The sequence below is a fragment of the Nymphalis io genome, chromosome 27 (genome assembly GCF_905147045.1).
Source record: "Nymphalis io chromosome 27, ilAglIoxx1.1, whole genome shotgun sequence".
NCBI classification, from domain to species: domain Eukaryota; kingdom Metazoa; phylum Arthropoda; class Insecta; order Lepidoptera; family Nymphalidae; genus Nymphalis; species Nymphalis io.
This window is the reverse complement of record NC_065914.1, coordinates 4,106,988-4,119,464: the sequence shown is the minus strand read 5'-3', so window position 1 is coordinate 4,119,464 and position 12,477 is coordinate 4,106,988. Positions and strand designations below refer to the sequence as shown.

The window sequence follows — 12,477 nt, the reverse complement described above, 5'->3', positions numbered from 1 at the left end:
CCTTAAGCAACTCTGTTGTGATTCCGTCATCTCCCGGAGCTTTGTTGTTTTTAAGCTGTTCTAGAGCCGCCCTAATCTCTCCTTGGTCAACGACCGGGAGCTCCTCGGAGTAATGGCGCATAAGAGGGGCGCGCTGGTCATCAATACTGATTCCCACGGGTTTATCCGATCTTGAAGAGAACAACTGCCCATAAAACCTCTCTACTTCTCCGATAATCTCAGGCCTAGAGGTAACGACCCCACCATTTTCAGTTTTAAGTTTTGTCAGACGCGGCCTCCCAAACTTGCGAGCGAACACTTTCGATCCCCGATTTTGCTCAATCGCAGCCTTGATGGCACGGGTATTGGAGCGTCGGAGATCGCGTCGCGTCAGCGTTTTTATTGTTCGGTTTAAGGCCTTATCTGACAAAAACGATGGTAGTTCTCGTCGTTTTCTCATGAGCTCGAGTGTCTCAGCAGAGAGTTTTGGTGCGTTGTCTCTTCTCTGTGGCGGAAAACACTTGCGGGATGTGTTTTGCAGTATTTTGACCAGCGTGTCGGTTCTCTCATCAATGCTGCTTATGGTTTCCAACGCGGTGAATTGATTTTGAAGTTCCATTTGGAACTTTTCGGAGCCTTGAGCAGCTTGGAGCATGGTAGGTCGGAGAGTAGACCTCATCATTCTCGATCTTTCGGCTTTTAAGTTGATATTTAGAGTGCCTCGAACCAAGCGGTGATCACTTCCGGTATTAAACCTGTTGATCACTGAAACATCTCTAAATATGTGCCTTTTATTCGAAATGATAAAGTCTATCTCGTTCCTTGTCACGTTATCGGGGCTTCGCCAGGTCCACCTCCTCTGAGGCTTCTTTTGAAAGAAAGAATTCATCAAAAAAAGCCCCTGCGCTTCGAGAAAGTTTACCAGCATTTGCCCCCTGTGATTTCTGCAGCCCAAGCCGTAAGGTCCGACTTTCGATTCACCGCTATCTTGTACTCCCACTTTAGCATTAAAGTCTCCCATAACAACATTGTAGTGGGCCTTCGAGGTGTCGTTGAGGGCCTTTGCGATGTCCTCGTACATCGCTTCGACCACATCATCAGAGTATGTCGAAGTTGGCGCATATACCTGTACAACCTTCAGGGAGTACCTGTCGGAAAGTTTTAGGACAAGGTACGCTACCCGGTTCGACACACTACTGATTTCCACAATGCTGCTAATGAGATCCTTTTTGACTAGAAAACCGACACCACCCTGGGAGAGGTTATCACCTTCGCGGAAGTAGAGTAAGTTACCGGACTCTAGAGTTATCGTGTCCTCCCCCTGTCTTCGGACTTCAGATAACCCCAGTATATGCCAGTTTATATGACTTAACTCTACTTCTAATTCGGCGAGGTGATGGTCCAGCCTCATCGAGCGTCCATTATACGTTGCCATTTTCAGTCGTTTTATACGGTAGCCTGCCGTGAACCGGTGATTCTTAGCACCCCCTGCCCTGCCGATACCGCGACCGCTACCTTGGTCGGGCCTAGCGGGCTTGCCGGTAACTGGGGGCCTTTTTTTGGGCGCATCTGCCATTAAGGGAGGGGTTTGCCCATACTCGCCGCGCTGGGCAGGCGTGTTGGCGAGCGCAGTAGGGGGTAAGATGTTTATGGGAGGGGGGACGCTGCTGCCCATCCCCCCTTTTCCCCGTCCCTCAGTCGCCTCTTACGACACCCACGGGATGAGATTGGGGGAGTACTATTCTAAGCCGGTACTCCACGGGGTACAATATACAATTATTTACCTTTAAATAATAATTTACCTACCCTAACTATATGTTGATAGGAGAATATCGAAAATTGTCATTAATTTTTTGTAATTAATTAGATGTGGAAATAATCTTATATCATTCAAAAGGTATTCTACATTTTTATCTGGTATCTGATTCTAAAAATAGTATCTGCATCAGAATTTTTTAGGAGATTATCCAACTATTTTAATACCACACATTAGTCGTGAATTGCCTTAAATCTATACAGTAATGTTATTCAGTATATTTATTAAGGTATCCCGAATACGCAGCCTTAGTATGTGTACATGTGTAGAGCTAGCCTATTATTTTTTTATCTGTTATATTATTCCCCACCATAAACAAAATTTTGACAATTGACAGTATCTCCATCCATAAACAAAACCTAGTCTTTCTCAGTTTGAGTTTGAACATGGCGGTCGGTAAAAATAAAGGCCTATCGAAAGGCGGTAAAAAGGGCGTTAAAAAGAAGATGTAAGTTGAGAATAATTTTACAATTTATCATTTCAATGATTAAACATTCTGTTATTATTGCTATGTTGCTGCTAGGAGTTGTGATGTTCGAAATATATGTGGATGAATTTGTGTCTCGTGTCAGACTTCAAACCAAAGCTTATGTATCTTTATAATTTGTATATTAATTATTATATATGCAGTTTGTCTTTTCTTTATAAAGCTTTCTTCGTACATACTATGTACTCTACTTGTTATAATGATTGTATTTGAAATAGTTTTTAAGGTTAAGTTTTAATTATTTTTTCATTTCCAGTGTAGATCCATTCACAAGGAAGGATTGGTACGATGTTAAAGCGCCGTCGATGTTCACTAAGAGACTAGTGGGTACCACTCTCGTCAACCGTACCCAGGTATGTAATTTATTCATAACCTCTTTATACTTCAGACTTGAAAATTTACTAGAAAAAAATACTTGTTAGTGAATAAATCATAGTTATCAAAAACTATAATTGTTTAGATTGCATTATTTTCGTTCAAATATTGTTGTATGGATTGCATTATTTCCTTTAAAATTCACATCTTCCACATTCATTTCAAGTATCTCCAATATTTTACAATAATCAATTTAATAGATTTGAACCACATGGTTTTATACATGTGACATTTTAAATAATAATTTCATGACTTAATGTATATATCAACAGCTTATATTTTAGTATAACTTGTAATCTTGTTATGTTTATAAAAGAAAATACAATTAATAACAATTACTACAATAACAACAATAGTTAAATTAAATTAAATCTTCAATGGTAGCTTTAGATTGTTGCAATCCCCTGACAACCATTATTGCCTGAAATAGAAGTGTATTTATTTGACTGTAAGCTTATTAAAGTTGAAAGTTAGTTTAAACTTATTAACTTGTAAATGGACCATGTGGTGCATTGTCTTTACTGCAACCTTATAATTTTAATTACTTAAACAAGGATTTTTATTCCCTTCTCACATATCAAGTATCTATAAAAAGTAATATCAATTATTGACTTAGGGGTCATGCTTTAAAAATAATATATATATATAAGTACTAAATGATGATCTACCTAGCTCGCAATGATACAAAACTGATGAAAAAGTTTGTTCCCTTTTGATTTTTCACTGAATCTAAATAATATTTTATTTTATATGAATAGCTCTACGAACAATTTAACTGAAGTTGTTTAATACTCGTAGGGTACAAAAATCGCATCGGAAGGTCTGAAGGGCCGTGTCTTTGAAGTCTCCTTGGCTGATCTTCAGGCTGACACTGATGCGGAAAGGTGAGAAAGTGCATTTTATGTGTTATGATTAAAAAAAAAACATGCAGTTGTATTTGCTTTTAAAACTTTAAAGGTATTAAAATATTTCATTGATTTTACTAATAGTATGTGTAATTTTCAGGTCTTTCCGTAAATTCCGTCTGATTGCTGAGGATGTGCAAGGTCGCAATGTGCTCTGCAATTTCCACGGCATGGACCTCACCACTGACAAGCTCAGGTTTGGTATATACTTTTATTTATAGTTCAAAAATCAAAAATAATATATTTTAATCACATACAAAAATTAAAAACCAGTATGCTAGGTCTTAACTTTTCTACAAGTTAATTTTTATGCTTATATATTGTTCACATGACACTTTATACTCAATCTAAACAAAATTAAAAAACAGCTTTTGTTTTTATATCTAGTTCCTTTTTCCTTACATTTTAAGTAAACATAATTTTTAATAATGATTGAATTTTATACTCATTGCTTTCAGCAATGAATGTAGGTTCATAAAAACTATGTTAATTAGTTTTAATTGATTTACTACACATAAATAAAGAAAAATTATTGATATATTATACACATAAATAAAGATAAATTATAAAGTATTACGCTGTCATAAAATTGTTTTTGAATGATTGATGAATTTAATATGTTATTTATCTCGTTATGTTTTTCACTTCAACTTTAAAATTCATAATATTAGGTCCTTACCTATGAAATTGGCGTTTAGTACGGGAGGAATATAAAGTCAATTTTTTTTTTTGTAAAATATATTTAAGTGCACTGTTGTTATCTATGCACTTTTGCCATGTCATAGGTAGTTCATTGATCCCTTTACTAAAAAAACCACGGGGGCGAGAATCAATAAGCTCTTTGAAGGCGGTTTGGACTGCCGCATCGGAATTGAATTTTTTTCCTTGTAAGAAGTTGTCCAAATTCCGGAAAAAATGGTAATCTGTTGGAGCAATGTCCGGGGAGTACGGTGAATATTGCAGATATTCCAATTGTAGCTCATCTATCTTAGTGGTTGTTTGTTGTGCAGTGTGTGGTTGTCATGAAGCAGCAGTAGCCTAGAGCGATTGTTTAGCAGCTTGTTCTTCCTTCATGGGTTGCAGTTGCTGACAATAGATATCTGCCGTAATCGTTTGGCCAGAATTTAGAAAGCTGTAGTGAACGACACCGGCGCTAGTCCACCAAACACTCACAAGTAACTTTTTCTGAGTCAATTTTCGTTTAGGGCAGGATTTGGCTGGGTCTCCAGGGTTCAGCCATTGCGACGAGCGGTTCCGATTATCGTACAGTATCCACTTTTCACCACAAGTAATGATTCGATTTAAAATTCCTTTCATTATTGTGTCCGTTGAGCAAAGTAACACAGCAGTCGACGCGTGTTTGCAAGTTCCAATTTATGAGGTACCCATCGTTCAAGTTTTTTTACTTTCCCGATTTGCTTCAAGTGGTTTATACGGTTTTATCACTTACCCCGAAGCCTGCAGCTATTTCTGAAGTACTTTGTGATGGATCCGCTTCCACAATAGCCTTTAATTCATCATTTTCCACTTTAGTCTCCGGCCGTCCACGAGGTTGGTTCTGAAGGTCGAAATTTCCAGAACGCAAACGTTGAAACCAAAAACGTACCGTGCCTTCTTTTGCGACACCAGCACCGTACACACCATTAATCCTTCGAGCTGTTTATGCAGCACTGGCGCCACTGTAGAACTCGTACTCGTAATAAGCGACGCTAAAGAAAAAAAAAAGAGGAAAAAACAAATGAATGACTGTTTTCAAAACTCAAATGTACCAGCTAAATGAATTTATAAATTTGAATTTGGAATTCTTAACCAAAGAGGAGATATTTCAGATCAACATGGTCAGTACAACAAAACGCTAATTTCATATGTAAGGACCTAATACACTGGCCGCCAAAAAAATCGACCCACCCGTATTTTTTTACTTACAAAGTTGTTATCTTAACTATGCGACGACCTAGGTGGATTGTTTTACTTATGGGACATACATTTAACATTTTATTACCCACTTGATATTGATTTGGAGGAGTTGTAAGTGTTATTGAGGATATTTGGAATATTTTTAAAGTATTGATAAGAAAACGTTACTTTGTGCACAAAGTGCATGGTTAGTTTATTTCCAGTTCTTAACGCGGAGTCATCTCGGTTCGATGTTTATTATTGATTAAGTGTATGAAACTTTGTTGAAACAATAATTTTAATAAGTTTAAACATAAAAAATGGATGCTACTGAAGCAGAAGCTGCTCAAGTCGTAGCTCTTATTCATGAGGGGTTAAGTCAGCGAAATGTGGCTAGAACACTAAAATTAAGTCGTTCAGCGGTGCGAAGAGTGTACAAACGCTACTTGGAGACTGGGGAGTATCGCCGGAGACCAGGATCTGGCAGGGGGCGTGTCACGAACCCGACCGATGACCGTTTTATTGGTTTGACGTCTTTAAGAAACCGACATCTTTCGGCTGTTGACGTTCAAGGTAGACTCCGAGAAAGTCGTGGAGTGTCTGTGAGTGAAAATACTGTAAGAAGAAGACTTCGAGAGCAAAACTTAACCCCTCACAAGCCAGCAACAGGACCAAAACTCACAGCATCCCATCGACAAGCAAGATTACAATTTGCTAGGCAGCACGTCGATTGGACACTGGACCAATGGGAGACAGTATTGTTCAGTGATGAAAGCCGAATGTCTCTAGTAGGCTCTGATGGACGACGTAACGTCATGCGAAGGCCAGGAGAACGCTACTCTCAGTGTTGCATTCGAGAAACAGTCCGATTTGGTGGAGGCTCTACAATGTTTTGGGGAGGTATTTCTTTGACGGGACGCACAGAGCTGGTTTTTTTCCGTAATCGTGCTGTTAATGCTGAAACTTACATAACGGACATTCTGGAGCCTCATGTGATGCCTTACGCTGGATATATTGGGGATAATTTCCAACTTATGCACGACAACGCACGACCTCACGTCGCTAGAATTGTTAAAGACTATCTCAGGGAAGTCGAAATTCCAGTTATGCAGTGGCCAGCCAATAGTCCGGACTTAAGCCCGATAGAGCACCTCTGGGACCAGCTAAAACGTACGGTTCGAGCACGAAATCCAATTCCAGAAACCCTGAATCAACTGGAAGCTGCCCTAACTGAAGAATGGCAACGGACCCCAGAGGAAGACATTAAAAAGCTAATCAGGTCACTTAATAGGCGTATGCAGGCAGTGATTAGGTCAAGAGGAGGAAACACTCCCTATTAAAGTAAGATTTAGGCACCCAAATTTAAAAACAAACGGCATAATCGTTTTGTACACAAAAAAATAAAATTGCGTAAAATTTTGTGTTTTCGTGTTTTGTCACATATTTACCTAAAAACCTATTTTTTGCGCACTATTTCTGTTTTTGTACAATCCTACAATTGCATTTTTTCATTATCAATCTTAAAAATATAAATATGTGGTAGTTTAAAACCATACGATAGCTTTTTTACAAAAAATGTAGGTGGGTCGATTTTTTTGGAGGCCAGTGTATGATAGTGTGCATACAAAATGTTAATTTGATAAATAACATAATATCATAAATTATCAATGTCAAATTGTATGCTTCTTTTATTTAAGCTATATCCATGTTTTGTATTTTTTTTCTCTTTGTGGTGTACAATAAAGTATTAATAAATTTGACATACACTGGAATAAATCTTTAGCGTTATATTTTAGGAGAATGGTATTTGTACAAAAAATGTAAAACAATAATTTATAATTGGATACAAGGAAAATGCACAGAAATTGTAATGCTTGTGTATTCATTATGTAAATTTTCATGTAAGACTTAGTTTTAAAAAAAATTGCAGTCCAGCTATATAATAGTGATTATCGCTTTTATATCGTTTCAAACTGCAAATATTATCTGCTGCCACATGATGTAGTACCCTTACAGCTTTATCTGTAAAGGCCCTTCTTGTCGTTGCTACATGTTAACATTTATATAAACAAAAATTAACTCATTACAGACATTTTTTGTATAGGTTTATGATTTGATTATGATTGTTATATTAATAAAAAAATTTGTTTACAGATGGATGGTCAAGAAATGGCAGACACTCGTGGAAGCCAACATTGACGTGAAGACCACCGATGGCTACCTCCTTCGTGTATTCTGCATCGGTTTTACCAACAAGGATTCGCTTAGCCAGCGCAAGACTTGTTATGCTCAGCACACTCAGGTATGTAATATAAAAAAAACCTCAATAATTTAACAGAACAATAATACTGCACATATATATTAATATTGTCAATATGTTGAGGAGCACACATTTTAAAAGCTCCATTGGCAAAAACTTGCTTGCTTAGTATATTTGTCAGCATTAATCAATTTTCAGTGCATTTGAAAAATATGAAAAAAAAATCTACTACCTTTCCAATTCATACTTATAAAATTTCTCCTTCTAATGTTTATTTATTATATAAAGACATGGTAGCCATAGACCAATCTTATCCATTGCTATTGTAACATAACACTTTGGCTATAGAAATTTATTTATGATCATAAATAAACAATATATAGCAATAAATAAAAGAAAAATTGCAGTCCAGCTATATAAGGATGTTCAATCGCCTTTATATCGTTTCAAACTGCAAATATCACTGCTTCCACACAATAATATACCTTTCTATTGATTAATACAAGGTTATTTGTGTCGTTGCTACATTCGAACCTATTATGTATATATTTATAACATATAGCCTTGTGACCAACAAGGCTATATGTTGTAAATATATTATATGCTATAAATATAACAAATTATAAATTTTCTACAACTGTATGAAACTTCATATAACTTTATTTTTTTGCAGGTACGTGCGATCAGGAAGAAGATGTGTGAAATTATCACCCGTGACGTAGCCAGCTCTGAACTCCGGGAAGTTGTTAACAAGCTGATACCTGACTCCATCGCTAAGGATATTGAAAAGGCCTGCCACAGCATCTATCCATTAAGAGATGTCTGCATCCGAAAGGTTGGTTTAATAATTTGAGGTTAAAATTCTCTAAAAATGTATGAATCAAGTTTGTCACTGTTAAGCAACTTCCATTCTTATTTAACTATTAATTACCGAGTCCAGGTCTCAAAAAAGTGCATAAAACACAATTTATAATATTGTTTAATACCATATTATTGAAGTTTTCTTTTAAGAAACTATTTTATAATAATTTAATTGCTAATCTAAAACTTTTTTTATTAGTACTATATATTTAATTTCATTGACATGCTTAGCAAATTTAAAAGTATTAAAAAATAATTCATAGATTAGAAACGGGACAAATACCTTTTCTAAAAGGAATAATTAAAATTTTAATTGTTTAAAAAAAAACTACAACGAATATTGATTAGACTTTGTTTAAGTCATAACAGACTTTCACGGAAAGACGTAAACTTGATTCAACTTATTAACTACATAATTAATCTTTCATGATGACACACCTAGCTCGCAATGATACATTACATGATGAAAACTCATGTTCCCTTTTGATTTACCGCTGAAAACGAATTCACTCTATCTAACAAACGATTATCAACCTACAGTATTAAACACAAGTGACATTTTCAGGTGAAAGTTCTCAAGAGGCCACGTTTCGAAATCGCCAAGCTGATGGAGCTCCACGGTGAAGGTGGTAGCGGTAAGCGTGGTGAGGTCGGTGACAAGTCTGAACGCCCCGAAGGCTACGAACCGCCCGTACAAGAAAGTGTATAAGTCTAATATACGTTAAAAAACTGACTTGGTGTTTTTTTTTACTTCCTTTTTTTTTTTAATAACATCTTCCAAATATAAAATATATAGACAACTGTTTTGTCTTTGTCTATTTAATACAGATGATTATCTTTAAAAAGTAAATAAGAGTTATTGTAAGATAATATCGAAGATTAAAGGAGCAAGAATGTCAAAATAACTCTTAGTAATAAATTCTAAAACAGTGTTTCATTATCATGAGCGTATCTATAAAAAATATTCGGCCCTTACATACAAGTGAATAGCAGCCTTAGATTTTTCATTTATAATAATTATGGTTTAGAAAAATGCAATTTTTTTACAGCGGATAACCAAATTGCAATTTCAAATCGATACTGCAATTATTTTTTATACATACCTTACCTTTCCATGTGCGTAAACCAAACTACGCCCAAAATTCCATTATACTACGTCTGACACGAACTTATAACAAATATTATCCAAAATGCAATTGAAAAGAGAAATAATTAAAATTCATCGTAAAAAATAAACGAATAACCACAGGCGCGCACGCACGTATACGATTTTCTCGCATTAATAAGCAAGAAGGTTTTTTACTGTGAATATTAATACTTATAGTCTTAACTTACTTTAGTATGTCTTAACTTTTAATTATGTTTTTTTCTCAAGCTTCGTATTATAAAATTGTAATCTTATGTGGCCTTACTTTAGTAATAACTGTACAACCATTTCTGTAACACTGATTACAAAGTAAAAATTAATAAAGATTAAACGGAATAATTAAAAGTAATAAACCAATCACGACAGAGTTAATAAGGCGATTACAAAAATAGATCTATTTCATATTTTTTAAGAAAACGTAAAATATAATCCAAATTGAACTTAACTTCTTAAAAACTGTAAATAAAAATAATATTTTAGAACAGACGTAAGCTTGGTAACTGAGCTAATTTGGCGCGAAATAGTGATAATGTCATGTAACTAATGTTTTAATTGCTGACATGAGTGCACTACTTAAACATCTAAAACATGAAAGTAACTACAATATTATTTGATGAATTCATTAACATAACCTCTGACGCTGTCAAGGTCAGTAGATTTCACCCGCGTTTTATGGATGAGGGGGGCAAGTGTTAGGTAAATAAAGCCTATGTGCTCCCTAGTGGTCGTTCAGTAGCTTAGCCGTATAATAATGGCACAAATTAGTTAGATTTTTTCCAAACGAACATAACATGATATATATAAATTAACTATTTTCTTAACAAACTTCAGAACGTTGATTATACAGAAATAAACTTCAAGAAAATCAGTAGTTATCCTTTTTCTCAAATGAATACAAACGGTCGACTATATACAGTTATCAACTAGCTACCCGTTACGGTTTCGTACGGTATAAAGGTCTGCAAAAAACGTTTAAATTGTCGCCGTGACGTATAATTTAAAAAGAAATTAAACTATTCTCTTTATCTTGTCAAATGTTATATATTGTCACTTTATTGTGTACAGCTCTTTAAGTTAATTAAAGCCAAGTTTCCTTTTGGTTTTGTCTTTTATGTATCACGTCGTAATACATATAACTTTATTGGTTTACGCGGCGCACGCCAGTAATCTGATCCCAAACTAAGCAGAGCTTGTACTATGGAAACCAGACAACTGATATACAATATATATCGTTATAATTTGACGAGCCGGTTGGTGTGGTTGGTAGACACGGCCTTTAACGTCGAAGGTTGTGGATTCGATTCCCACCCAGGACAGACATTTGTGTGCATGAACATGTCTGTTTGTCTGGGTGTAATTAATTATCTATACAAGTATGAATTTACAAAAGAAAAGTAGTGTGTGTATATCAGTTGTCTGGTTTCCATAGTACAAGCTCTGCTTAGTTTGGGATCAGATAACCGTGTGTGAATAATGTCCCAGGATATTATTAACATTTAAAGAAAAAAAAATATCCAACTTCAATAATCGTCATACTTCAACCAATTAACACAAAACCTAAATTAATGTTATCCACCTAAACCTTTCTCGTGAATCCATCCATTAGCGAACCCCTTAAAAAATCCGTTCAATTGTTTTGGAGTTGAACGCGTTCAGACAGACAGATCCGGCGAGGAAATTTGTTTTGTAATATATAGTGATTATCATCGAGATGATTAAATAAGATGCGATATGGTCTATGACAAAATGAATTACTCTTACTTTAGGTACAAAAAAAATCTGAATTAAGGATTATAGGATTTAGGCAGTGGTGTAGCTAGGTGGACAAGGGCCCCGGTGCATAAGGAAAGAATCGGGCCAACATCCCCTCTTTCCGCGTAGCTTGAACTTATATTGGCCTTCAAAATTATAGACAGGAACAAGAATAGGAAACAGTGAGTTCAACTTATCCCTAGTAGGCTAAATCCATACGTCGTGTCTATGAGGGTAGAATCTCTATGTTTAATAGAAGAAAATGAAGCATGGAAATACAGAATATTTATTATACAGATGTTATCAATAAAGGGAAAAATCTCCTCCCTTTTCAAAGATGAGGGCCTCCTGAGCTCCGGGGCCCTGGTGCACGATAGCTATGCCCTACGATGGCTACGCCACTGGATTTAGGAAAACAGGCAGTGGGACTAAGTTATACTTATAAGATATTTGGAAGAAATCATTTATAAGATGTGTGGGGCGTATGGTAAGATAATAGCTAATGCTCTACTGATTACTAAATAATCCGAGCTAATTAATGTTCATTAACGTTTTTTGTTAATTCAATTAATTAAATTTTGACAGCACCAGTCGACCCCGGAACTAATATGTCCTCAATATGCTTATAAATAGCTTTTTAAATTCAATATATATAAAATGAAAATTCTACCCGTTATCATAGCCATATCAAATCTGTTAGAAAGATAGTAATTATTTCAACTAATTTTAGTAGGGTTATAAGTTTGTGTAATGCAGAAGTACTTCCTACTCGTGCCTTATTTATAGAAAATTGGGCGAAGCGCTTTTGAAATATGACTAAGCCTAATCAGGAAAGTGCAAATGGGCCTTGAGAATGCAGCAATATAAGATACTTTTTTATCTTATCTACCCGAAACTTATCCTCATGCCTGCTAATTTTGGTCACAATCATAGTTACTTTTGGCTGTGTACTGGTCCGGATGACGCTACCCATGATACAAATCAAAAAGCCTAATTTAA

General features: G+C 35.6%; 1 protein-coding gene across 1 annotated transcript; it reads left to right on the top strand.

Annotated features, from left to right (window-relative positions):
* Window positions 1-2,114: 2,114 nt before the first annotated feature.
* LOC126778912 (40S ribosomal protein S3a) lies at window positions 2,115-9,312 on the top strand. Its single transcript, XM_050502666.1, has 7 exons — window positions 2,115-2,243; window positions 2,539-2,635; window positions 3,456-3,541; window positions 3,663-3,758; window positions 7,613-7,760; window positions 8,392-8,553; window positions 9,145-9,312. Exons 1-7 carry the CDS (start codon window positions 2,182-2,184, stop codon window positions 9,286-9,288), a joined length of 795 nt encoding a protein of 264 aa, XP_050358623.1. The 5' UTR covers window positions 2,115-2,181; the 3' UTR covers window positions 9,289-9,312.
* The last annotated feature ends 3,165 nt before the right edge of the window (window positions 9,313-12,477 follow it).

Bases quoted from the DNA above. Each gene is read 5' to 3' on its own strand.
- LOC126778912 (XM_050502666.1), top strand. From the start codon at position 2,182: ATGGCGGTCGGTAAAAATAAAGGCCTATCGAAAGGCGGTAAAAAGGGC. The intron at 2,636-3,455 runs GTATGTAATTTA...TAATACTCGTAG, and splicing joins CTCTCGTCAACCGTACCCAG to GGTACAAAAATCGCATCGGA. The intron at 7,761-8,391 runs GTATGTAATATA...ATTTTTTTGCAG, and splicing joins GTTATGCTCAGCACACTCAG to GTACGTGCGATCAGGAAGAA.